We start from the raw sequence: 26,346 nt of genomic DNA, 5'->3' as shown, positions 1-26,346 counted from the left end.
AAGATTTCAGACTAGAAATGTCAAGAGTGCATGAACACACAAAGCTATCTTATGCTGAAACAGACCCTCGGTCCATCAAAGTCAGTTGTCAACTCAGATGACAGCGGCTCTCCAGGGTCTGAGGTCTTTCACCTCACCTATGCCGTATCATAGAACACCGATAAGCAGGTCTGCCTGAGCTCACCCGCCACCCCTGGGGCATCTTTTCTGGCTACTGCTGGACCTGCCATATACTGAAGTTTGCCAGCCGGAGAATTAAAATATTTTCAAGATGGATGAAATGGTGCTTTGTATTTTCAAGTTACACCTTTCTTTGTACATAACGATGTAATATTTAATGTGCATTTCTATGGATCTTTACCAGGGGTGGCCAAACTGCGGCTTGGGAGCCACAAGTGGTTCTTTCACACATGGAGAAAGCCCCCACTCCCCCCACCCCATTGGCCAGCTTGGAGAATGCATTTAAAGTTGCTTTCTTTCCACTTCTCTTTTTCTCCTCCCTCCCCCATCTATTTGTCTTCCTTCCGGCTCTCAAACATATGACGTTTATTCTATGTGGCTCTTACGTTAAGCAAGTTTGGCCACCCCTGATCTTTACACACGACACTGCTTTATACTGAACCAGACCATCTGCCCGCCAAGGTCAGTACTGTCTACTCAGACTTGCAGTAGCACTTCAAGGTAGTAGGCAAGAGATCTTTCGCATCACCTATAGGCAGGTGTTTAGTTTCATTTATTGTCACAGTCAAAAACCAACCCATTACGGGCAGGTTCTTTCATTGGAGATGACGGAGATTGAACCTGGGACCTTCTGCGTGTCAAGCACAGACTCTGCCGCAGAGTCACCACCCCCTCCCTCTCAGCAAAAGGCAAGGTGTCTCCTGGGAGCACTGGTGGGTGTTGAGCAATCTTTCCAGTGGCACCATCACAGGGCACGTTTGGGACGCACTGCCCTACAGAAACGATTCTGGGCCAGTTTGTGGGTCGCAGGAGTGGCGCAGAGAATGCTTTTTCACAGCTGCGTTCCTAAATGTTTTATGAAGACTGGGAAAGATTTTGCACTAGGGCTTATTCCAGGTGGAGAGCCCTTTTGCCCCGGTGCTTCTCTCTGTTTCTGCACAAACTGCCCCAGAGCTGCGAGTTGGTGCGCCGCTTTTCCGCAGCAAGCAGAAACTGCTTGTAAGAAGATCTCACTTGCTGCAGAAAAGCGGCGGGCCAACTCGCAGCTCTGGGGCAGCTTATGCGAAAACAGAGAGAAGCTCTGGGAGCAGAAGGGCTCTCCACCCAGAACAAGCCTAGTGCAAAATCGGTCTGGGACTCGAGAGATAGCAACGGAGGGACTGAGTACTGAGGGCATGGAAAATGACCAAATCATCTGTCCTGAGCAACTGGGTAGGATAACACCCGCCGACCTCAACAGAGGTCGTCCTTGAAGATGCCTCTCTTCAAGCACTTGAGGTTCTGTGCCTTTTCGGGCAGAGAGGCCATTGCTTATCTTGTATCAAAGAAATCACAGTGGAGTATATAGAGGTGCGGCCTCTTAGGCATTGCTGGCCTTTGGCTGTCAATGATTCTGTAGGATAAAATGCAAGTTGAGCTGCCAGTCCTCAGTTTCTTGCTGCCTCTTCTCTACAGACTGGGCTAAGGATGTAACACAAGAGGATCCCATCGCTCGTGCTCTCACTGCTGCATACCAGCACCCCAAACTCCGCATATTTATTTCAGCAAGGGACGCAAAACATAGGCGCATCTAAAAACCATGAAACGCGGCAATGGCTCTCTTCGTGGGCAACCTTCCAAGTCAGGGAGCTGGCAAACGTTTGCTATTGGCAGGAAAAGAGAAAAGCCACACTGACCTTCTCCTTCTGTCCCCTCCGAGCGCTCTGGCTTCGTCTCCTTGTGCTGGCCTTCCGCCACCTTCACGGCCACGGCTCGGCAAATTGCTCCGAATTTGCGGTCCAAGGAGCGCACTCCTGCCTCGCGGGTGTACCTGGCACAAAGAAGCCACGAGGTTGCTTTTCTGATGTGGGTCTGACGGACCTTTCTCTGTTCCATTAACCACGTGGAGCCTTTTTGATTTTTTTTTTTTTTTTACGATTTGGCTACCAGATCTCCACAAATTACTTCAGCGTGTGGAACAATTTACCTGAGAAGGCTCTAACAGCCATGATGTCTCAGGATCTACCCAGGGGGGAACAAATAAGATTGAGACACAATCAATACTGAAGTGGAGCCTAACGACAACCCCAAATGGAAGCCCGGAAGAGTAGAGCTGCCTCCGTTTACATAATCTGATAATCTTCAAAACAGAAAGATGAGCTTCTGGGAAATGGAGAAATATCCTAGGTGCCTCCTGAAGCTCTTTGCTAACAGTCATGGTTTTCTCTCTCTCTCACCTGCCTGTGGCAGAAAGAAACAGCATTGTTGCTTCTTTCTGGAGCCCTTTTTCCTTCTTCCGCCAACCAAAACAGAACGACCCCTTCTGTCCAAGAGGGGATTGGATAAGCATACGGAGCAGAGGTCCATCAGTGGCTATTAGCCACAGTCTATTGTTGGAACTCTCTGTCTCGGGCAAGTGATGCTCTGTATCTTGGTGCATGAGGGAGGGGGCAACAGCGGGAGGGCTTCTAGCCCCACTGGTGAACCTCCTGATGGCACTTGGGTTTTTTGGCCACTGTGTGACACAGGGTGTTGGACTGGATGAGCCACTGGCCTCATCCAACATGGTTTCTCTTCTGTTCCTTGCCAAATGCCAGATCCAGAGGCCCTTCTGTCTAGCACCAACACATTTCCAGCAGGCTCTCAGAATACCTTTTTTCTGTGGACAGCTCAGTTAGGAGACAGCGACGCTCCTCATGTATTTCACTAAAAGCATGGGGGCCCATAGGCCAGTACCTAACTGGCCTAATTGTTAATCCGGCTCTGCCCACATTCAGAACATTTCATATACTGGGGGGGAGGGGGTGGTGAGCTTGATCCAACAACTTCCTTCTAGTGAGTGACAGGTCTCACTCCTTAGGAAGGAGCTGCCGAATCCAAACCCCCTGGCCTGTGCAATGCTTCGCATGCTCAAAACGGCCAAGCCGTCTTAGGATGCTAAGGATCGTCAGGTCAGATCAAAAGATCTTTTTTCCACTCGGTTCTTTCTGATCCCCTCCCCTCGCTGTAGTCACCACCTGGGGTCGCTTTTGTCTACCTGGATCTCAACAATCCCTGTTGTAGCCTCTTTTTCTGGGGGTGGGGGGGAAGGCATCCTCTCTCTTTGGCCAGTGGAAAAGCTGGTAGATACACCCCACCAGCAGTGTTCCCTCTAAGCTGAGTTAGTGTGAGCTAGCTCACAGATTTTTAGCCTCGTTCACACATCTTTGTCTTAGCTCAGGAAGGATGACCCCAGAGCACACTCATTTATGCAGCAGCTCACCACTTTAATGCCAATAAAAAGGTAAAGGTGCAAGCACCAGTTGTTTCCGACTCTGGGGCGATGTTGCATTCACGTTTTCATGGCAGACTTTTTTTTATGGGGTGGTTTGCCATTTCCTTCCCCAGCCTTCTACACTTTCCCCCCAGCAAGCTGGATACTCATTTTACCGACCTCGGAAGGAGAGAAGGCTGAGACAACCTGGAGCCGGCTACCTGAACCCAGCTTCTGCTGGGATCAAACTCAGGTTGTGAGCAGAGGGCTCTGACTGCAGTACTGCAGCTTTACCACTCTGCGCCACAGGGCTCAGTAGCCAGGGGATTTTTTTGTAGCAAGAACTCCTTTGCATATTAGGCCACACACCCCGGATGTAGCCAATCCTCCTGGAGCTCACAGGGCTCTTCGTACAGGGCCTACTGTAAGCCCCAGGAGGATTGGTTACATCAGGGGTGTGTGGTCCAATGTGCAAAGAACTTCCTGTACAAAAAAAAAAGCCCTGCCAATAGCTCACAATGTCGCATTTTTGTTCACAAGACTGCAGCTTAAGAGGGAACACTGCCCACCTGTATCATCGGCACCTATAGCCCTGGATTCATTCACAGCTTGGGGCAACTCTTTTTTCCCAGGAAGCGCACTATCTTTTTTTGAGGAGCTGTTGCCGTCGTATAATCATTCAGAATTTCAAATGCCCAGTCTCCCAGGCTGTCATTCCCCTCCCCCCCCAAAAGTGGCAAAGAATATAAGCGTAGTAAAATTAAGACCGAGTGATGATGGCCAGAGTCGCTTCCGGGGGAATCTGGATTTGCTGCGGAGTCAAGCCGTGCTGCTCCAGCTGCTTAAGGATCAGGTGCCGGTGAGCAATTTCCATCTTCTCTTCTTGCGTGTAGCCTTGAAAAAAAACACAAGGAGATGTTACCTACAAGCACTGGTGGTGGAAAAGGCCATCAAGTCATTAGGGTTAAGAACGTAAGAGGAGCCATGTTGGATCAGGCCAATGGCCCATCCATTCCAACATTCTGTCACACAGTAGCCAGAATACCCCAGGTGCCATCAGAAGCCCTCCCACTGTTCCTCCCCCCCAAGCACCAAGAATACAGAGCATCACTGTCCCAGACAGAGAGTTCCATCAATACACTGTGGCTAATAGCCACGGATGGACCTCTGCTCCATACATTTATTCAATCCCCTCTTGAAGCTGGCTATGCTTGCAACTGCCACCATCTCCTGTGGCAGTGAATTCCATGTGTTAATCACCCTTTGGGTGAAGAAGTACTTCCTTTAATCAGTTCTAACCCGACTGCTCAGCAATTTCATGGAGTGCCCACGAGTTCTTGTATTGTGAGAAAGGGAGAAAAGTACTGTGAGAAAGGGAGAAAAAGGTTCTCAAGGCAAGGGATGTTCATTAGTGGTTTGCCATTGTCTGCCTCTGTGTCATGGCCCTGGTATTCCTTGGAGGTCTCCCATCCAAACACTGGTCAGGGTCAACCTTGGTTAGCTTCTGAGATCTGGCAAGATTGGGTTAGCCCACAAGCACTAGAATGTAGTTATGTACAGGGTGGTTTTTTGTAGAAAAAGCCCAGCAGGAACTCATTTGCATATCAGGTCACACCTCTAGTGGGACCATTGTTTCACACATCAGGAGCTTATCTGCATATCAGGCCACACCCCCTGACACTGAACCAGCCGGAACTGTGTTCCTGCTCATATGTATGTATGTACTTTATTTATATCCCACTTTTCTCCCCAAACGGGGACACAGAGTGACCTTTCCATCATTCTCTTCTCCATTTTATCCTCACAGCAACCTTGTGAGGTAGGTCAGGCTGAAAGCATGTCACTGGCCCAAAGTCATGCAACAAGCTCCCATGATACAGTGGGCATTCAGTCCTGGGCATTCTGCATCGTACACCAACACTTTTACTGTCGCATCACACTGGTGAAGATCTGTACAGGAATGTAAGGCTAACTCTTTTTAAAGACAGAAATGTTTTAACCATAAGGTAGAGGGGAATAGGAAGTAGTGAGACAAGATATGCAAGGATCAACAAGCAAAGGAGACCCGAGGTAATTATATGGCAATAGAATGAAAGAAAAGCCCCAGGGTGATCAATAATGTCCGGTTTCAGGTAGCCTTAGTCTTCAGCTCCATAAATCTCAGAGCAATGTCCCCATGTCTGAAATAAATTCCAAGAGGGGAAAAAAAATTCTAGTGTCGGGATATTATCCATCACCGGTACAGCTTTGCTTCCTTAAGGTGATCGAGTCTGAAGTGGCCAGAGAAGAATACTGTTGGTTGAGCCACACTTTAGGACAGGCTTGATATCAATTTGTTAAGAGCAACCTGCATTTGTCCTGACTTACTGCACTGTGTCACATTGCATGTTGTATCAATTTGTTGTTTATAGAATTTTCTTTGCTATAGTGGGGCTTTGTTACTTTACATATTGTTCTTAATTACAGATGTCAAATATTTTAGAGTCTTTTGTCACCCTGGGGCTTTACTTTCATTCTAAAAAGATACACAAGTTTGGCTAAATCTGAGCTGAACAGCATTCTGCTTCGACTGCCTCAAAGTGGCCTCAAAGTTCAACTCCGGGTACCACCCAATGAAAGGAAACCAGGGAGCAGGAAATAACCTTTCCCAGAGGTCCTGGAATGCAGCACAAATAACTTAGTTTGTGCTCAGTCTGAAACTGCAAAAGGTCATTCGTATACAAGCAGTGGATAGCAAAAGGGAAACACGTCGCTAGCAATAGCCCCTCTAAGCTGTGGGGTCTTGTGAGCAAAAATTCTACTTTGAGAGCTACTAAAGTTGTGTACCTACTGCTTAAATTAATTTGTTCCGGGGCCATTTTTCCTGAGCTAAGACAAAAATCTGTGAGCTGGAGGCTAAAAAAACTGTGAGCTAGCTCACACTGACTCAGCTTAGAGGGAACATTGGTAGCTAGCATGAGTGTAGCTGTTAGACTTTGGCCTGGGGGAACCAGGGTTCAAATCATGAAGATCGCTGAGGAAGTAAGTGAAGTGGCCAAGTTTGCAGATGACACTAAATTGTTCAGGGTGGTGAGAACCAGAGAGGATTGTGAGGAACTCCCAAGGGATCTGTTGAGGCTGGGTGAGTGGGCGTCAACGTGGCAGATGCGGTTCAATGTGGCCAAGTGCAAAGTAATGCACATTGGCGCCAAGAATCCCAGCTACAAATACAAGTTGATGGGGTGTGAACTGGCAGAGACTCACCAAGAGAGAGATCTTGGGGTCGTGGTAGATAACTCACTGAAAATGTCAAGACAGTGTGCGATTGAAATAAAAAAGGCCAACGCCATGCTGGGAATTATTAGGAAAGGAACTGAAAACAAATCAGCCAGTAACATAATGCCCCTGTATAAATTGATGGTGCGGTCTCATTTGGAATACTGTGTGCAATTCTGGTCACCGCACCTCAAAAAGGATATTTTAGCATTGGAAAAAGTGCAGAAAAGGGCAACTAGAATGATTAAAGGTTTGGAACACTTTCCCTATGAAGAAAGGTTAAAACGCTTGGGGCTCTTTAGCTTGGAGAAACGTCGACTGCGGAGTGCCATGACAGAGGTTTACAAGATAATGCATGGGATAGAGAAAGTAGAGAAAGAAGTCCTTTTCTCTCTTTCTCACAATACAAGAACTCGTGGGCAGTCAATGAAATTGCTGAGCAGTCAGGTTAAAACAGATAGAAGAAAGTACTTCTTCACCCACAGGGTGATTAACATGTGGAATTCACTGCCACAGGAGGTGGTGGAGGCTACAAGCATAGCCAGCTTCAAGAGGGGGTTAGATAAAAATATGGAGCAGACGTCCATCAGTGGCTATTAGCCACAGTGTGTGTGTGTGTGTGTGTGTGTATATATATATATATATATATATATATATATATACACACACACACACACACACACATTTTTTTTTGGCCACTGTGTGACACAGAGTGTTGGACTGGATGGGCCATTGGCCTGATCCAACATGGCTTCTCTTATGTTCTTAAGTAGGGGCCAGTCACTCCTTCTCAAACTAACCTACCTAACAGGGCTGTTGTGAGAGCAAAGAACAGGATCATCCTGTCCACATTAGCTGCCCTGAGCTCCTTAAAGAAAGACTGGGGTACAAGTGGGAGGAATCAGTGAATCAATAACCTTAAATTGTGCTGCCTGTGCAGGGGTGAAGGATGCAGGCACACTTATTGGACTGCGCACTCTCGGGCAATGGGTTCACTGCGAAGAGACTTGTGGCTCAGCGGAAGAAAACACAGCTTGTATGCAGAAGGTCCCAGACTCAATCCCTGGCATCTCTAGGTCAAGGACATGGGGTAACAAAGCTGGAGAAAACTTCTGGAAAGTTACCACTAGTCACAGCCAACAGTACAAAGCAAGACAGGCCAACGGTCTGACTTGGTCAGTGTTCCCTCTAAGCTGAGTTAGTGTGAGCGAGCTCACCGATTTTTAGACTCCAGCCCACACATTTTTTGTCTGAGCTCGGGAAGGATGACCCCAGAGCACACTCATTTATGCAGCAGCTCACAACTTTAATGCCAGTAGCTCACTAAGTAGAATTTTTGCTCACAAGACTCTGCAGCTTAGAGGGAACACTGGACTTGGTGCAAATCAGTTTCACCGTTTCCTAATTTCCTTGACCCCAAACAAATGCGGAAAATTCAGAAGCAGCTTCCAAATGTCATGGAGGGAGGGGTGGTGGTGGAGTGGAATCAGATGCCTATTGCCATAAGGATACATGAAACTGCCTTTAAAAGGCAAAGGTAGTTCCCTGTGCCAGCACTGAGTTGTAACCGACCCATGAGGTGACATCACATCACGATGTTTTCTTTGCAAATTTTTGTTATGGGGTGGTTTGCCTTCCCGTCATCAACCTTAGACAGCAGCCTTATACAGCACCAAACTCGCCTGTACCATCTAATTACAGGAGTCTCCAACATGGTGCCCCTGGGTGGGGCTGTTACCCAGCAGGGCTTCTGATTGGCCACTGAAGTCTCAGCGGCACATATTGAAATAACACTGTTTCAATGGCAGCCGGCAGTGTTCCCTCTAAGCTGAGTTAGTGTGAGCTAGCTCATGGCTTTTTAGCCCTGGCTCACACATTTTTGTCTTAGCTCAGGAAAGATAACCCCAGAGCAAACTAAGACCGATTTCCCACTAGCCTTATGCTGCTCTCACCCTCCTCCACGGGGCTTCTGTCGGCTTTCGGACTATCTGCCCCAGAGCTGTAACTTGCTTTGCCTTTTTCATGCGGCAAACAGAAACTGGTTTCTAGAGGATCTGGTTTGCTGTGCGAAAGAGGCAGAGCGAGTTGCAACCTTGAGGCAGATAGTGTGAAATCTGACGGAAGCCCCGCGGAGAAGAGGAGAGTGAGAGCAGCGTAAGGCTAGTGGGAAATCAGTCTTGGTTACGCAATAGCTCACCACTTTAATGCCAATAGCTCATGAAGCAGAATTTTTGCTCACAAGACTCCACAGCTTAGAGGGAGTATTGGCTGCCACCTCGGTGTTTATCTTCTCTTATCCCTCTTTCCCAGCGTATTTTAAATTACCTCTCTTTCCCCCTGCACTTGGGCCTCCTCTAAGGATGCAGTTCCACCTCCTGCGGGAGCTGTTTTGTGGTCAGCTAAGCCTCTTGCCACAGATCTTATGTTGTGTCCACCACTGTGTCAGAATTCCAAAGGGGCCCTTGGGCTCAAAAAGGGTGGGGACCTCTGGTCTACCGACACCCTTGGCAAACAGAATGTGCCAAGGACTGAACCTAGAACCTTGCATGTGCAAAGCACACAATCGACCACCCTCCATCATGGCCTGCTTGCCAGTTTCCCAGAGGCATCTGGCCACCGCAGAAGACAATGCTCTGCTGCTAACACAAAAGCGACCTTCTCACCAGCTGCAGCCGGTTTATGGGACTCGGTCTATCTCCATTACCTGGAACCTGAATGACCTCCATTCTGTCCAACAGAGCCGGGGGAATGGTCGCCGTGGTGTTGGCTGTGGCTATGAAGAGGACTTGCGACAAGTCAAAGGCAACGTTTAAGTAGTGGTCAGTGAAGCTGTGGTTTTGTTCCGGATCCAAGACCTTGGAGAGAAGGGGTTGGGGGTGGGATGGCAGACATGGGGGAAAAAAGTTTTAATCTTCAAAATTTAATTCCCATTAAAAAAAAAAAAAAAAACTAAAGAGATCATTTTCATAGGGAGTCCACTGTGCACGGCAAAAGATTTACCAAGCAAGTACTTCTTCAACCCAAAGAATAATTCACATGTGAAATTCACTGCTGCAAGAAGTGGCAGCGACCACAAGCTCAGACAGCTTCAGAACGGGACTAGATGAAAATATGGAGCAGAAGTCCGTCAGTGGTTCTTAGCTACAAGGCACAGATGGAACACTCTGTCTGGGGAATGATGCTCTGTATTCTTGGTGCTTGCGGGGGGCAACAGTGGGAGGGCTCCTGGACTTCTGGCCCTGTTGGCGGACCTCCTGATGGCACCTGGGTTTTGGCCACTGTGCAACACCGAGTATTGGACTCAATAGGCTATTGACCCGATCCAGCATGGCTTCTCATGTCCTTATGGAAGCAAACCCAGGGTGCAATTTTCTAAAAAATCTGAACAATTTCTAAAAAGGGATGGGGACAACCCCACCCCCAAGCAAAGCAGGAAACAATAGCATCCAGGGGGGTTAAGACAAGCTGTAGCAACCCAAAGTGGCGCCCAAGGCTGCGTGGCCTCCAACGGGAGGTGTAGGGGGCCAAAGAAGATGATGATGATATTGGATTTATATCCTGCCCTATACTCTGAATCTCAGAGCAGTCACAATCTCCTTTACCTTCCCCCCCACTTCCCACAACAGACACCTTGTGAGGTGGGTGGGACTTTCAAGGACAACTCCTGCAAGAGCTATGGCTGACCCAAGGCCGTTCCAGCAGCTGCAAGTGGAGGAGTGGGGAATCAAACCCGGTTCTCCCAGGTAAGAGTCCGCGCACTTAACCGCTACACCAAACTGGCTCTCCCTTGGGATCAGATCCCAGCACCTTTATGCCTTTCCACTAAATCACTAAATCATGCCTTTCCACTAAATCAAGTTTGCATGGAGGAGACATGCTACGCGCTCCCTTCCTGCTGAGGACCTGGCAGAATGAGGCCTTCCTCCTCTAATGACTGACTCTTCACATGGGAGACAAGAGGCAGGTGGTGGCCAAGCTGTTCTCAAATTTATTGCAGAGATTTCTGAAGCCAGTGTTTTGTTGCTGTTGTTTTAAAGTCACACAGATGCACAGCGCCCCGCATCAGACAAATGGCAGAAAAATCGCTACACTTCTCTATCGAATGTGCTTACAGGGCTATCCGACCTGCTTTAAATCTATGTCTGCCGCAGTTCGGTTTATCCAGAAGGAGCTATTATGACCGCAACTCTCTTGCGGCAAACGTGTTTTGTGTGCGTTGCTGTGCGCTTATGTTATCGGGTCAGCGCTTGCTTTTTTGAAGGCACTTTTGTTTAAACGCTCAACTGTCTTGGGAAAGTTCTTGCACATTCTGCCTAGGGGCAGAAAAAGCGCCGAGTGAAACAAACCCTGAAGCAGAGAAAGTTTACGGGTGTTCTTTTCTGTAACAACAGAGAGGCGAGGGGATAACACGCCACAGATGTATCTCCTACCACAAACGGAAAAGCTATCATCTAATGAATAACAAGCCTGTGTGTGTGTGGAATTCACACTCAATGTGAGTTTGGGAACTTGCACGTAGCAATTTTGAGGTGTTTTATTATTACCTTTTAAAAATAAAGATACTGTAAGACGGAAAAGTCCTGATGCGAATGAACCAGGCTAGCTCAGAAGGGTCAGTTCATGCTGAAAGCTAAGCAGGGTCAGCCCTGGTTAGTATTCGGATGGGAGACCACAAAAGAAAACCAGGGATAGTATGGTACGTTAGGCAATAGCAAACCACCCTCTCTTGCCTTTTTTTTTGGGGGGGGGGTGTATTTTTGTACTTTTATATGTGCATGTGTGAGTGTGTGCACCTGGAAGTCATGGTGACCTCTAGTGACTGACTCCTACTGGAGGCATGCAGCCTAGTCCAAGAGGTGGCTGAATAAAGCCTGCCCTGCCTCCCAACGTCTGGTATTCCACGGAGGTCTCCCATCCAAGTACTTCCCAGAGTTGGCCCTGCTTAACTTCTGAGATCGGGCTTGCCTGGGCAATCCAGATCAAGGCTCCTCTCTTGCTTAAAAAACCCTACAAGGTCGCCGTAAGTTGGCTGTGGCTCAACAGAACTTTCACCACCAGCAGGAAGGAAAAGTTAGAAGCCCAGTGTTCCCCGTAAGCTGCATAGTCTTGTGAGCAAAAATTCTACTTTGTGAGCTCCTGGCATTAAAGCGGTGAGCTCCTGCATCAATGAGTGTGCTCTGGGGCTATTTTTCCTGAGCTAAGACAAAAATGGGTGAGCTGGAGGCTAAAAATCTGTGAGCTCGCTCACGCTAACTCAGCGTAGAGGGAACACTGGAAGTGACCACCACAGCAGGCAGGGCAAAGTTGTCAGATCGGCACGCTGCCATGCAACCCTGAACCTCGTCCAGCCAAGCAATCCCTGCCAAATGCTTTCCATTCTCAATCTGACATTGGTTTAGAATATTCTCATTGGATCCAGAGAAAGGTCTTTCAACGGTCAGGTAAGCTTTCTTTGTGTTTGCTGTACACACAACCTGGAGATACTTAGACAACAGTGAAGCCACATGATGCTGGTTTATTCCGGACACTGTAGCATGCCACTCGCAGGGTTGCTTATGGCAACTCAAGATAGTTCCTGGGTAAGCAACAGATTTCTCATCCCCTATTCCAGGGGTGGCCAATGGTAGCTCTCCAGATGTTTTCTGCCTACAACTCCCATCAGCCCCAGCCAGCATGGCCAATGGCTGGGACTGATGGAAGTTGTAGGCAAAAAACATCAGTATCCCTGATATTCCATGTTCCCTGGTTAAGGCAACAACGCTGTTCAAACAAATTACAAAGATGAACTGACTCCAGTGAACTGACTCCAATTTTCATAAATTTCACAGAAACATAGAGTTGGGAGGGACCTCCAGGGTCATCTAGTCCACAATGCAGGAAATTCACAAATACCTTTCCCCACCCCCACACCCCAAACTCCCAGTGACACATGCTTCCATGCCCAGAACATGGCAAAACAAACCAACCAACCAACCTCCAGGATCCCTGGCAAAACTGGCCAAGAGAAAACTGCTTCCTGTGGTGGTGATCAACATTTCCTTGGGCATGTAAGAAAGAGCCATGAAAACTAAGCACTGACTTATTGTGAACAGATTAAAGTCAGAAAGGTTAACTTGCCCAGGTAAGAGAGAGATCCTATATGAGATGAAACAGAAGAAGCTCAGCATCTAACTGATGAGACAAGGTGGGGCCAACTGCAGAGTGCACCTGGAAGACAGAATTCTCTTAACCCTTTCCCTCCCAGATCCTCTTGCATGCAGAGTTACAATCTCCAACAGCAACAACCCTGTGTGGCAGGTTAGGCTGAGAGAATGTGACTGGCCCAAGGTCACCCAGCGAGCTTCCATGGCACAATTGGGGATTCCAGTCTGAGTCTCCCAGATCCCAGCCCAACACTCTAAGCACTAAACCACACACTCTCTCTTATTCTATTGGGATGGTTATGTCTCACAGGATAAGGAAGGAAAAGAACCCGTGAGAAGATACAGGTAAAACACCTGTGCTGTTATTTGTGACCAGATAATATACAAAAGATGCCCAAGCCCAGCAACAGCTGTTGGGTTGGGTCATGGTTGGGTAACTGGTGACGCCCAGGGACTGGCAAAGGGCCCACTACCAACCAGAGACCCTCGGCCCATTTGCTCTCACCAGGAAGTGGGATATTTAAGAACATAAGAGAAGCCATGTTGGATCAGGCCAATGGCCCATCCAGTCCAACACTCTGTGTCACACAGTGGCCAAAATTTCTTTTTATACACACACACACACACACACACAGTGGCTAATAGCCACTGATGGACCTCTGCTCCATCTTTTTATCTAACCCCCTCTTGAAGCTGGCAGTGAATTCCACATGTTAATCACCCTTTGGGTGAAGAAGTACCTCCTTTTATTTCCCAAGGCACCTTAAAATCATCTCCCAGCTCCTGGGCTGAGACTCTTGCTCCCTTAAGTTCAGAGAACTTTCAGTGGCACTTTCAGAGGCCAAGCTGCTGGAAGGCATCTTGTCCAGCACCCTCCCCCCCCCAAAAAAAACCTGGGAGACAGCCCTGTTCCTACTCCTTTCTGTGAGCGAAGTCCACAAGAGAAAGGTGGGAGAAACCCAAGTGAATGGAGAATGGGCAAGGACCCGTCCCACAGCCCGAACGTCAACCATCTGTGTTTTTTTTTAATTGGGCATTTTACAACGGGTGAAAATTGAGGATGAGGTTGTAATGTATAGAGTGGTTCTAAGGAATTCAGGCTTTGGGTTCTTCTCCCCTCCCCCAGAAAAAATTACTGAAAGGCTCATGCCCATCCAGTAGAATTCAGAAATTAAGTGGAACGCTGGAAAGCTGAAATTAAATAGTGAATTAGGGTTACCAGATGTCCTCTTTTTAAAGGACATCCTGTTTCTTTCGGTGCCCGTCTTCTTTTTGGGCTCGTCTTGAGAAATGCCCTCTTTTGGGGATGGAAGGTTAGAAATATTCCTCGTTTAGTAGCCATTGCCACATCTTAAACAGGTAGGGTTGTTTAAAATAAGATTTGTCCTAGTGATAACTTCTGAAGTGGTCTGTCGGGAAATATATCCTCTTTTCTTTGCTTTTAAAAATACGGTAACCCTCGTTAAAAGTATACCCTGGCACCAGCCTCTCCATTTTGGAGCTTTGCAAACACTCTTTCCCCTTTTACTGCAAAGCTCCCCCTTGGGTTTTGCAACGGCTGCCAGAAACCTCCACTGAAACAGCACGAGAAGGCCAGCTCACGTAGCAGGCGAGGAAGCAGCAGAATTCCGTCAAACGAAGCAAACAAGCCGACTTGAGTGTGACCCTTCCAGGCGCAGGGGTTCAAAAACTACTCGTGGAGATTTTTTTTTTTTTTAAGGAAAACAATTTTCCACAAAGAATCTGCACTGTTGCTTGAGCTCTTAAAAAAAGTTTTGACTTGAAGGATCAAGGCTGCCGCTAAAAACAATATCTAAAAGTGCAGCGTGCGGAACAAAAAAAGCTGCTCTCAACATGACAATGAAACCCGTAATGAATGAGGCGGGGCGGCTCTAGGAAAGATGAGTTCCAGCATGTCTGAAGCTGCAAGTGTGCCATTTTCCCAGAGCACATGTTTGCTCCTCTCAGTGCACCTGTAAGCAATGCTCCCTTTAAGCTGTGGAGCCATGTGAGCAAAAATTCTACCTCGTGGGCTACTGGCATTAAAGTGGTGAGGTACTGCAGAAATTAGCTTACTCTGGGGCCAGGGCTTTTCTTCAGAGCAGCAATGCATTTCTGGCTGGTTTGGCATCAAGGGAGTGGCTTACTATGCAAATGAGATCCTGCTGGGCTTTTTCTACAAAAAAAGCTGTGTGACGCAATGGTGATATCAGGGGTGTGTGGCCTAATATGCAAATGAGTTCCTGCTGGGCTTTTTCTATTTAAAAAAAAGGCTCTGTCTGGGGCCATTTTTCCTGAGCTAAGACAGAAATGTGTGAGCCGGAGGCTAAAAAACTGTAAGCTAGCTCACGAGAACTCAGCTTAGAGGGAACACGGCAAAGTGTAACACGCAATTCTTATTTATTCCCTCCCTCCCTCCCCAATGGGGACCCAAGGCAGCTAATATCATTATCTTCTCTTCCATTTTATCCTCACAGCCACCCCGTGAGGCAGAAGAGGAGTTGGATTTATACCCTGCCCTTCAGAGTGGCTTACAGTCTCCTTCCCTTCCTCTCCCTATGACAGACATCTTGCGAGGTAGGTGGGGCTGAGAGAGCTCTTTTGAGAACTAATCTTGAGGGAACAGCTCAGAGAACTGGGACTGGTCCCCAAGGTCACCCAGCTGGCTGCATGTGGAGGAGTGGGGGAATCAAACTCGGTTCTTCAGATTATGTAGGTGAGGCTGCGTGTGTGACTGGCCCCAGGTCACCCACTGAGCCTGATTCAGCCCCCAGGCTGTGTGTTTGACATCCCTGATCTAATGCATGTTTTATCCCACACCCTTTCTCCTCAGGGCAGCAAACTTGGTTTTCTCTTCCCCATTTATCCTTACACCAATTAGGGTTGCCAGGTCACCTCTGACCATGGGCAGAGAATGGGGGGGGGGGGGGGGTAAGGCTGCCAGATACAGGTTGAGAAACTCCTGGAGGTTTAGGCATGGAGCCTCAGTAGGGTACAATGGCAAAGAGTTCCCCCGTCCAAAGCATCCATTTTCTCCAAGGGAGCTGATCTCCGTAGTCTGGAGATGAGCTGTAATTCCAGGAGATCCCCAGGTCCCACCTGGAAGCTGGCATCTCTAATACCAGCCCTGTAATGTCAGTTGGGGACTTCAGGGCAGCAAACTTGGGTTTCTCATCCCCATTTTATCCTTATACCAATTAGGGCTGCCTGGTCCCCTCCGACCACCAGTAGTAAGACTGCCAGATCCAGGCTGGGAAACTCCGGGAGATTTGGGGATGGAGCTTGGGGAGGACAGGAACCTCAGTGGGCTACAATGCCATAGAGCCCAACCTCCAAAGCATCCGTTTTCTCCAGGGGAACTGACTTCTGTAGTCTGGAGATGAGCTGTAATTCCAGGAGATCTCCAGGCTGGCACTCCTCAAACAAACCCTGTGAGGTCAGTTGGGCTAGTCCACGGTCACCCAGCAAGCTTTCCAGCAGAGTGGGGATCTGAACTTGGGTCTCCTCCGGGCTCTTGCTGTAGCAGGAGCTCCTTTGCATATTAGGCCACACCCACCCTGATGTAGACAACCCTCCTGGAGCTTACAGTAGGCCCTGTACTAAGAGTCCTGTAAGCTCTTGGAAGACTGGCTACATCAGGGGTGTGGCCTAATATGCAAAGGAGTTCCTGCTACAAAAAAAAGCCCTGGGTCACCCAGATCCTAGCTTAACGCTCTGACCACACAATACATAGCAGGATTTATTTTATTTAGTAACAGCACATGGGGAGAAAGCAGAAAATGCCCAGCTAATCAAGGAAGCCTCTGGTTAATACTTGGATGGGAAATCGCTAAGGAAGCCCAGGGTCACTCTGCAGAGGCAGGCAACAATGGCAAACCACCTCTGTTCATCTCTTGCCTTGACCTGGATGACCCATCTAGCCCAATCCCATCACATCTTGGAAGCCGAAACAGGGTTGGCCCTGCTTAGTATACCGATGGCAGATCACTAAGGAAGCCCAGGGTTGCTATGCAGAGCCAGGCAATGGCAACCCCATCTATTCCCTCATCCTGGATGACCCAGGTTAGTCCAATCCCATCAGATCTTGGAAGCTGAAGCAGTGTCAACCCTGCTTAGCATATGGATGGGAGACTACTAAGGAAGCCCAGGGTAGCTATGCAGAGGTGGGCAATGATATACCACCTGTGTTCATCTCTTGCTTTGTATACCCCACAGGGTCACCATAACTCAGCTACCCCTTGATGGCACTTTCCACCACCACAAAATACACCCTGTCTATTTTAAACCTCCTCCGACCACCCCACCCCCGCCCCTTATAGTTTGGTTACGGAACAGAGGAGAACTTCTCCTTTGCTTTGAGCCATAAATGGCAGCAAAGCTTAAAGCAGTCCTGGAAAAGGAAGTGATTCTAATTTGGGATGACTTTCCCACTCAGTGGCCCGTTTAAATCTATCAATGATCGATTGCCCAAAATGAACCCCAGATGTGTGAAAATGCAACAAATCCCTCCCCCTTCACACAAACCTTGATTAGCCAAGACCTCTGACCCAAGGACAGCATCAACTGTGTGGTGTTCCTGATTCTTCTGATAAACATGGCAGAACTGTGGCCCACCTTTGCTGGTAATGTGATCCCCACCGAATCCAATTCTAGAATTATTCTGCAGCTCCCCCTTCCTGTATTACTAGCACCAGGGCTTTGAGCAGGAACGCAGTTACGGCTGGCTTGGCATCAGGGCGGTGTGGCCTAATATGCAAATGAGTTCCTGCTGGGCTTTTCCCTACAAAAAACCCTGTGTGGAACAATGGTGATGTCAGGGGGTGTGGCCTAATATACAAATGAGCTCCTGCTGGGCTTTTCCCTGCAAAAAAACCCTGCACGGAACAATGGTAATGTCAGGGTGTGTGACCTAATATGCAAATGAGTTCCTGCTTGGCTTCTCCCTACAAAAACCCTGCATGGAACAATGGTGGTGTCAGGGGGTGTGGCCTAATATGCAAATGAGCTCCTGCTGGACTTTTCCCCGCAAAAAAACCTGCGTGGAACAATGGTGATGTCAGGGGTGTGTGACCTAATATGCAAATGAGTTCCTGCTGGGCTTTTTCCTACCCAAAAAAGTCCTGACTGATACTATGTTGTTGAGAAAAGTTCTCAAACGACAAGTGGCAGGGACCTCCGGGATCCCACACATAACTGTCAAGATAATGTATCCTTTTCTCCATTGCGGCATGAACAGCGGAGTCCCTTTTGTTTGGCAGCTTGAATTACAGCCCAGAAGTGTGCTGGTAATTAAAACGAGATCTCTCTCTCGCACCCCCATGCTCGTGCAGGGAATCCGAACACTTGTCAAGAAGAGAAAGCCATCCCGAGTAGCTGACAAATTACTATAACTTCAAAAACAGTTGAAAATCAAAGGGGTGGGGAAATCCGAAAGAGGGCAAGAGAGATGAACCTTTGATCCAAAGTGGCTTTCAAGGGGGAGTCTATCGTGATGGCGCTGGCTCCGATTGCGAAACCTCCCATACAGCTCTGGTACATTTTTGTGATCCCCGTTTCACAAAAAAAAGTAGTTCTGGATATCAGGGGGGAGTCTTAATTAATCCAAGGAGAGTTTTAATCCAAGAGGCACTTGGATTTTGACAATTCAGACCATGACTGATCATCTGTTCCCAGGGAGTGGGAAGTGGAAGTTTCTCCACTGTTTTAGGAAGGCCACAGACAGCTTTCCTCTGCCGCAAACTCCTGCTCTTGTCGCTTCTACCCTTTCTGTTTGCCCCCAGGCCTTTGTGGGAGCTACAGCGCTATTCAGTCCGTGCCCCATCCAATTCAGGAAACCTTTCAATAAAATGTGGCTCTTTCCAAGACGGAGGCTGCGCTTCTGAGATTGAGGGTGTGCTTCTTCAACTAGAAAGAAGGCTGATCAGAGCGCAGCGGTCAGATGCAGAACAGTGGGACCTGGGTTCAAATCCGACACTCATCCATAAAACTGAGAACCTTGAGACAGCGAAACGCCATGTTCTCTTTCAGCCTAACTTACCTCACAGAAACAAAAACACACAAGATGATGATATTGGATTTATATCCCGCCCTCCACTCCAAATCTCAGAGTTGCTCACAATCTCTTTTACCATCCTCCCCCACAACAGACACCCTGTGAGGTGAGTGGGGCTGGAGAGGGCTCTCACAGCAGCTGCCCTTTCAAGGATAACCTCTGCCAGAGCTATGGCTGACCCAAGGCAAGTGGAGGAGTGGAGAATCAAACCCAGTTCTCTCAGATATGAATCCGCGCGCTTAACCACTAGAACAAACTGGAAGCTACCTAAGTGAAGAGGTATTTCAAGTTATGTGAGAAGGCTGGAGACAGGTACTCCTTTGAACATCCGCACACTTAACCACTGCACCAAACTGGCTCTCAAGAAGCCACAGCCACTGATAAAAAGGCCGCAATAGCTATAAGCATTTCTTGCAACACACTCTTATTTAAGGTTCTCCTATTTAAGGTCTCGTGTACATATAAATAACCCTGTGTGTTGCAAGGAATGCTTATAACTATTGTGGCATTTTTGTCAGCGGTTGCGGCTTCTCTTGTGTGTTTTTATTTCTGTCACTGTTTCTGGCCAAACTCCACCACCCCCCTTTTTTGCAAACCTACCTCACATGGCTGTCAGGAGGACAAAAGAGAGGATGGGAGCATGGACCTGTGTATGAAGAAGAAGACTACAGATTTATACCCCGCCCTTCTCTCTGAATCAGAGACTCAGAGCGGCTTACGATCTTCTATATCTTCTCCCCCCACAACAGACACCCTGTGAGATGGGTGGGGCTGAGAGGGCTCTCCCAGCAGTTGCCCTTTCAAGGACAACCTCTGCCAGAGCTATGGCTGGCCCAAGGCCATTCCAGCAGCTGTAAGTCGAGGAGTGGGGAATCAAACCCGGTTCTCCCAGGTAAGAGTCCGCACTCTTAACCACTACACCAAACTGGCTCTCCAAGCTCCTTGGTGGGAAACAATGGCTAATGAAAAGGAGCTTCTCTTCATTCCATTTCCTTATTGTTTCATCCCCAAAACATGCAAGGCCATCTCTGCTGACATTTTGTGGCCCGCCTGCTCATTTTTGCTCCATTTCCCTGCCTGAGAGCCCTCACCAGCAAGCACTTGGATCCTTTGCTGTCTACGCCGACCTTCAACATGGGTAAGCTAAATATAGAACAAATGTTCCCTTGTTGACAAACAGTAACTGGAAATAGGAAGACATTCTGCTTCGCTCAAGCAACAAATGCACCTCGGTCCACCATCTGGAGGATCCAGATAGCCAATTCTGGAAGGGGAGGGGGAAAACCCCCCAAACTATGCCTTTTCCTTGCAAAATGTGGGGGGGGGGGGCAGGGACGGGAGGGGAACGTTCATTCCCTTTTAAGTGGGCCGCCAGCCTTACCCAGTCTGTTTCCTGAACCTTTCTCAGCTTTGTCACAACAGCCTGAAATACTTCTTCAGCCCTGCTGGAGGCCAACTTCCCTGGGACTTGCTTCTAAACATTTTGGACGTGGGGGCCCAGGGGACGGGAAATTCCTCTTCAGCTCTGGAATTACAAGCTCATTCCCTGGGGGAAATATTTCAACCGAACTTAAAACAAATGTTTGAACTTAGGTGAACCTGTTCGGGGAAACAGGGAAACAATGTCTTTCCACCCAAGAATGCCTAACACGATCTTCCCCCGCCCTCCCCGGTATCCTAAAAAGGAATCTCAAAGATTAAATTCCCATAAACCACCATGAGCCAGGCTCTGAACTGTAAGGTTGCCAGCTCGGGGCTGTGAAATTCCCAGATATTTCAGGGGTGGTGCCTGAGGACCGCAGGGTTTGGGGAGGGGAGGGGCCTCAGTAGCGTACAGCCACCTTCCAGGCCGAGGTCAGATGCACATAAACTGATGAGATGGGCATGGATGAAAAAGCCAGATGCATGTCGGATTTTATGCGGTTGTCCAAACATCAGCATCTGGCAATGGTCGTTGGCTCGTTCATGTCCCGAACTGCCACGACTGAGACGCGGACTTTTTGATAATACATTAAATCCGGAATAAGAATGCTTCCGATGACTCCCGCGCGTACTTTCTATGTTTGAACACTCCATTGTAGCCGACTCGTCGCAAGTGCACATCCGCTTCCCTGCGAGAGCCCACTCCAAATGATATAATTGCGCCAGCAATTGTTGACTCAGCCTTCCAACCTTCCGAGGTCGGTAAAATATGCACCCAGCTTGCTGGGGGAGAAAGTATAGATGACTGGGGAAGGCAATGGCAAACCACCCCATAAAAGGTCTGCCATGAAAACTTTGTGAAAGCAGTGTCACCCCAGAGTTGAAAACGACTGGTGCTTGCACAGGGGACCTTTCCTAAATTGGGGGGGGAGGCAGATCGCCCACCTTTGCTGTCTCCCTGCCAGGGGAGGAAGATGACCCACCGTGCCCCCCCCATTTAAACACCACGGTGGGGTGTTTAAATTGGGGGGGAGGAAGATCACCCACCTTTGCTGTCTCCCCGCCAGGTGGAGAGACAGCAAAGAGAGTTGCTGTGCCCCCCCATTTAAACACCACGGTGGGGTGTTTAAATTGGGGGGGAAGTTCACCCACCTTTGCTGTCTCCCCACCAGGCGGAGAGACAGCAAAGAGAGTTGCCGTGCTCCCCCCCATTTAAACACCATGATGGGGTGTTTAAATGGAGGGGGGAGGAAGATCACCCACCTTTGCTGTCTCCCCACCAGGCGGAGAGACAGCAAGGAGAGTTGCCGTGCTCTCCCCCCATTTAAACACCACGGTGAAGTGTTTAAATGGGGGGGGGGGGGAAGATCTCCCACCTTTGCTGTCTCCCCGCCAGGCAGAAAGACAGCAAAGCGAGTTGCCGTGCTCCCCCCCCCATTTAAACACTACGTCGGGGTGTTTAAATGGGGGGGGAGGAAGATCACCCATCTTTGCTGTCTCCCTGCCAGGCAGAGAGACATCAAAGAGAACTCCTGGGCTTCCCCTTCCTTTCTGGGTGTTTAAATGGGGGGGGGGGCAATCGCCCACCTTTTCTGGCACCTTTTTAAAAAAAAGCCAAGCACAATATCCCACGTACTGCGCTTGCGCGAGTGTGGAATGCCATCTCAAAAAATGAGGTCCGGTTGAGGCCTCTGATCAACCAGCAACGGGACCAACGCTGCTTAGAACTGAAGGATGGAGGGATGTCTGATCAGGAAATTCGTTGTAAAAAAGCTGCGGGGTATAATAGCGACGGGTTAGGGATGGATTTAATGGTGAGTGTGACCGCGGCCCCAGAGTAGCTATTTCCTCCAGGGGAACTGATCTCTCTACTGGGAGACCGCTTGTAATTCCAGGAGATCTCCAGCCACCAGCTGCAGAATGGTAATCCTATCTGACCAACTTCCAGAGCTATTCCTTTCCAGGGTGACCATTTTCTGACCTCCTCTTGTTTTCAGGCTCCGCTAAAAACGAGACTATCATAAAAGGACGGTCAGGACTCTGAGATACTGCACAAAGATGCATTCCTGGGCAGAGCAGCCGCAGACACAAAGTAGATATGATGCTGTCAGTATACTGGGGCTTTCCTCCCCCACCCCCACTTCCTTCCTCTTGCCGTGAGACAGAAACAGCATTGCAGTTTTTTCTGAGAAAACATCGGCCCCTTCGGTAATTCAGACTGTCCAGCAGCTATTAAGTCTTCTTGTTTTGTTTTTAAATGATGCCCATGAAACAAAACCAGTGATTATCCTCATTATGCCCTGAAGTATCTCCACGATCACTTTAACTCAGAGGTGTTGAATTCATTTATTATGAGGGCCCGATCTGACATAAATGAGACCTTGTTGGGCCGGGCCATGTGTGTACCTATTTAAGAGTAGGTAACAGAGAGATAAACTTTTTAAAGGACACGGACAAACACAACTAAAGATTTTTTTTAAAAAAACAAACTTAAAATAAAACATGCTTAAAACATTAACACTCGTCGGTCTTAAAGGTGCTTTCTTTGTATTTCTCCCATGGGATTCAGGGAACTAGGCATAAAAAGCTCTGGCTCTTTCCCTCCCTCCCCAGGGGACAAGGAGGGGGAGGAGCCTTAACAATGGAGAAAATTAAGGTTTTGCTCTGAAACTCCTATGCGATTGAGCAAGCAAGCCGTGATGCAGAACAAAGCAAGAGAGAGGGAGAAAGAAACAGACAAGAGCCAGTTGCTCAGGGGCCTGATAGGAGCTCTCCGGGGGCCTGATTTGGCCCTCGGGCCACAGGTTTGACAACCATGCTTTAACTGGTTCTTTTTCTAAGCACTTTCAGGACCGTCTCTCTCAGTACGTCCCCCAAGGAACATTACGCTCTATATATCAACATCTACTCGTGATCCCCGACCTGAAAGATGTCCAGCTAGCCTCAACTGACCTGGTGGAATAGTCTCTCAAGTGAGATCCAGGCCCTGCAGGACTTAATAAAGTTCCACAGCACCTGTAAGATGGAGATGTTCTGCTGGGCCTATGGTTGAGACGATGGAAATCCAAACTGTATTGGCCTCCCCCTGCTCTGTTTCTCTGTTCCATCTGTGTAGTTTCCATCTTGCATAGATTCCGTCTGCCTGTGACCCCAAGTTTAGTTACATCCAGGGCTTCTTTTGTAGCAGAAACTGCTTTGCATATAAGGCTGCACCCCCTGATGTAGCTAATCCTCCAAGAGCTCACAGGGCTCTTCTTACAGGGCCTACTGTAAGCTCTTGGAGGACTGGCTACATCAGGGGTGTGTGGCTTAAAAGGCAAAGGAGGTCCTGCTACAAAAAAAGACCTGGTTACATCTACCTGCATACATACAGGGAGCTCCCAGAAGCAGATGAATTATTGGTGCCATTGGTAGTTTATTAGTATAAACTGAGAGACTAATTTTAAACTGTTTAGTATGTTTTAACTGGATGAATTATATTGTTTATATATTGCTGTAACCTGCCCTGAGTCTGCTTGCGGGGGAAAGCGGGCTAGAAGCCAAATGAATAAATCCATGGCCAAATGAGCCAACTTCTAAACGGATTTAAATATTTTAAAAGGAGTACTTTTGCAGTGTAGCGGTTAGAGTGATGGGACTAGGGTTGGGAGACCCAGGTTCAAATCCCTACTCTGCCGTGGAAGCCTATTAGGCGACCATACCCTCTGCCTGCCATACCCTCTCAGCATGACCTACCTCGCAGGGTTGTTGTGAGAAAAAAATGGCAGAGAACAGAATGATTTAAGTCGCTTTGGGGAGAAAGGAGGGGCATAAATGAATACATAAATATTTATATCCTTTTTTTGTCCATCTAAGAAGGCCCAGGAAAGCTCACATGAATAATACACAAATGACCTTCCTTAGCGCCTGAAACAATGTAGACACAATGTGGGCTAGCCAGGTTTTCCACTGACTCTGTGTCAGTCAGTCAAAAATTTATTGTGTATAGCCATTGGCTGTTACAAAACAAAACAGAACCCGGACAACAAAGTTTCCAATTACCACCTTAAAAGTCCCCCAGAAAGGCCAACCTCAAGAAGTTACGGCATTTGATATTACTCTTGCTCTTATCTTCTTAGCTGCAAGGGCAAACAAAAAGACTATAGGACACATGAGCATCGTTATCAGATAACAGAAATATAATCTTTTCAGTTTCTGAGTGAGTTTTTAAGGAGGTTAGTACTCCAGACAGAAATTTAATTTGGGGGGCAATGTAGAGTGGACATGATAGAATATAATGGGGGAAATTCTCTATCATAGGAGAACCACAAATGCAAAAATATTGTTCTGTTGGGATGTGAGAATATCGACCAGTTAACAGAGTTGCTGGCATGGTCTGAAAGCGGAGAGCTGTGAAGGATGTTCTGATGTTAAATCTGGAGATATTAACCAGGTATGGGGATCTCAGTTGATCAGATTTGATTCATCTGAACCAGGGGGCTACTTTAGATTTTAGGATTAGAGAATGATCTAGCAACGCATTTGAAAAATATATCCAATCCCCAAATTGAGAACTGTCATTTTGGGCCACTGATTGTGTGTGTTAATCCTACAAACATTCAGGCAGACGACACTCTTGAAATGCAAGCAACTAACACAGGTTTCAGAGTCAAATGACAACAATTGTTCAAAAGCAAACCACACAGCAGAAACAACCGACGCTGCACTGAAACGACACCCAGTGCCATTTGGGGGCAGAAAAGGGCTGGGGGCAGGGGGAGAAGGTGGGTTCCCTTCCTCTCCCTACAGCTGCATTTCAAGGCTAAACAGTGTCTTTAAAAAAAAAAAAAAACAGACAACCCCCAGAACTGCTGTGTGGCTGCAGGGAAACAGAGTAGGGCCTGAAGAACCTGGATCCAACTCCTCCGGGGGAAAAAAGCACATCTAGTTTGGCCCACAGCATGCCCTCATCAATCAGCTACCCGCCCACTCGAAGCTCCCGACTACTTGCAGGAGTTGGGAGTTCCTCTGAGAGTTTGGGAACTATCCCAGACATGAGCCTCTCTGGTGAATCGCCCAAGAGTTGCCGCTTGTCTCTTGCAAAGTCATTTCTTTAGTGCTGAGCTGCCCTGACACACCCAGCTGGGCTTGTCTGAAGCTGCAGCCAATTGAGAGAATGGGGACCAGTGATACTTGCCAAGCCACCGGAATCTGAACCGAGGGGCCGCATCAGTGGACCTCATGTTGTGCACCCCGGCTCCGATGCATTAACCCCCCTGACTGTTTACCGGTTAACACAACACAGAAGCACCAGTGGGAATGGGACTCCTTCTGTTTCATTCAATGTTATCTCCACCTCCCAAATCCAGTCTTTCGATCGGACAATCCCCCGAAAGCCCAGAGCAAGAGCGATGATTTGGAAAGACGCAGCCGAGGCAACCAGGAAGCAGCCTTTGCACTGCCTTACCTCCAGCAGTGCAGCAGCCGGGTCTCCGTGCAGACTCTTCCCGAGCTTGTCAACCTCATCCAGTAAGAATACGGGATTGTTAACCCCCACGGTCTTCAAGCCATTGATTATTCGCCCAGGCATGCTGCCCACATAGGTGCGCCTAGAAAAAGCAAGCGAGACTGAAAGACGGACTGTGGGAAAAACTCAAAAGACCGAGACGCAGCCCTGGAAGTGAGGAACTTTGTGTACCCATTTCTAATATAATGAAAATTAAACATTTAAATGGTGCGTGTACTGCTGAAATAAGCACCAAGGGAGGAGGGGGAGGGGGAGGGGGAGGAGGAGAAGGAGAAGGAGATTGGATTTCTACTCTGCCCTTCACCCGGAGTCTCAGAGAGGTTTACAATCTCCTTCCCTTCCTCTCCCTACAACAGACACCCTGTGAGGTAGGTGGGGCTGAGAAAGCTCTGGATGAGAAGATGATGATGATATTGGATTTATATCCCACCCTATGCTCTAAATCTCAGAATCACAGAGTGGTCACAATCTCCTTTACTCCCCCCTCCCACAATAGACACCCTGTGAGGTAGATGGGGCTAAGAGAGCTCTTACAGCAGCTGCCCTTTCAAGAACA

General features: G+C 48.2%; 1 protein-coding gene across 1 annotated transcript in view; it reads right to left on the bottom strand.

Annotated features, from left to right (window-relative positions):
• The window catches only part of LONP2 (lon peptidase 2, peroxisomal), an 87,295-nt gene that overhangs the window by 31,194 nt on the left and 29,755 nt on the right, over positions 1 to 26,346 (bottom strand). Inside the window, 4 exon segments of the mRNA XM_060253746.1 lie at positions 1,857 to 1,990; positions 4,180 to 4,306; positions 9,372 to 9,522; positions 25,731 to 25,872. Of these exon segments, the coding sequence (XP_060109729.1) occupies positions 1,857 to 1,990; positions 4,180 to 4,306; positions 9,372 to 9,522; positions 25,731 to 25,872 (554 nt within the window).

Source organism: Heteronotia binoei, chromosome 14 (assembly GCF_032191835.1).
Source record: "Heteronotia binoei isolate CCM8104 ecotype False Entrance Well chromosome 14, APGP_CSIRO_Hbin_v1, whole genome shotgun sequence".
In the NCBI taxonomy this organism is placed as follows: domain Eukaryota; kingdom Metazoa; phylum Chordata; class Lepidosauria; order Squamata; family Gekkonidae; genus Heteronotia; species Heteronotia binoei.
This window is presented reverse-complemented; position numbering and strand designations above follow the sequence as displayed.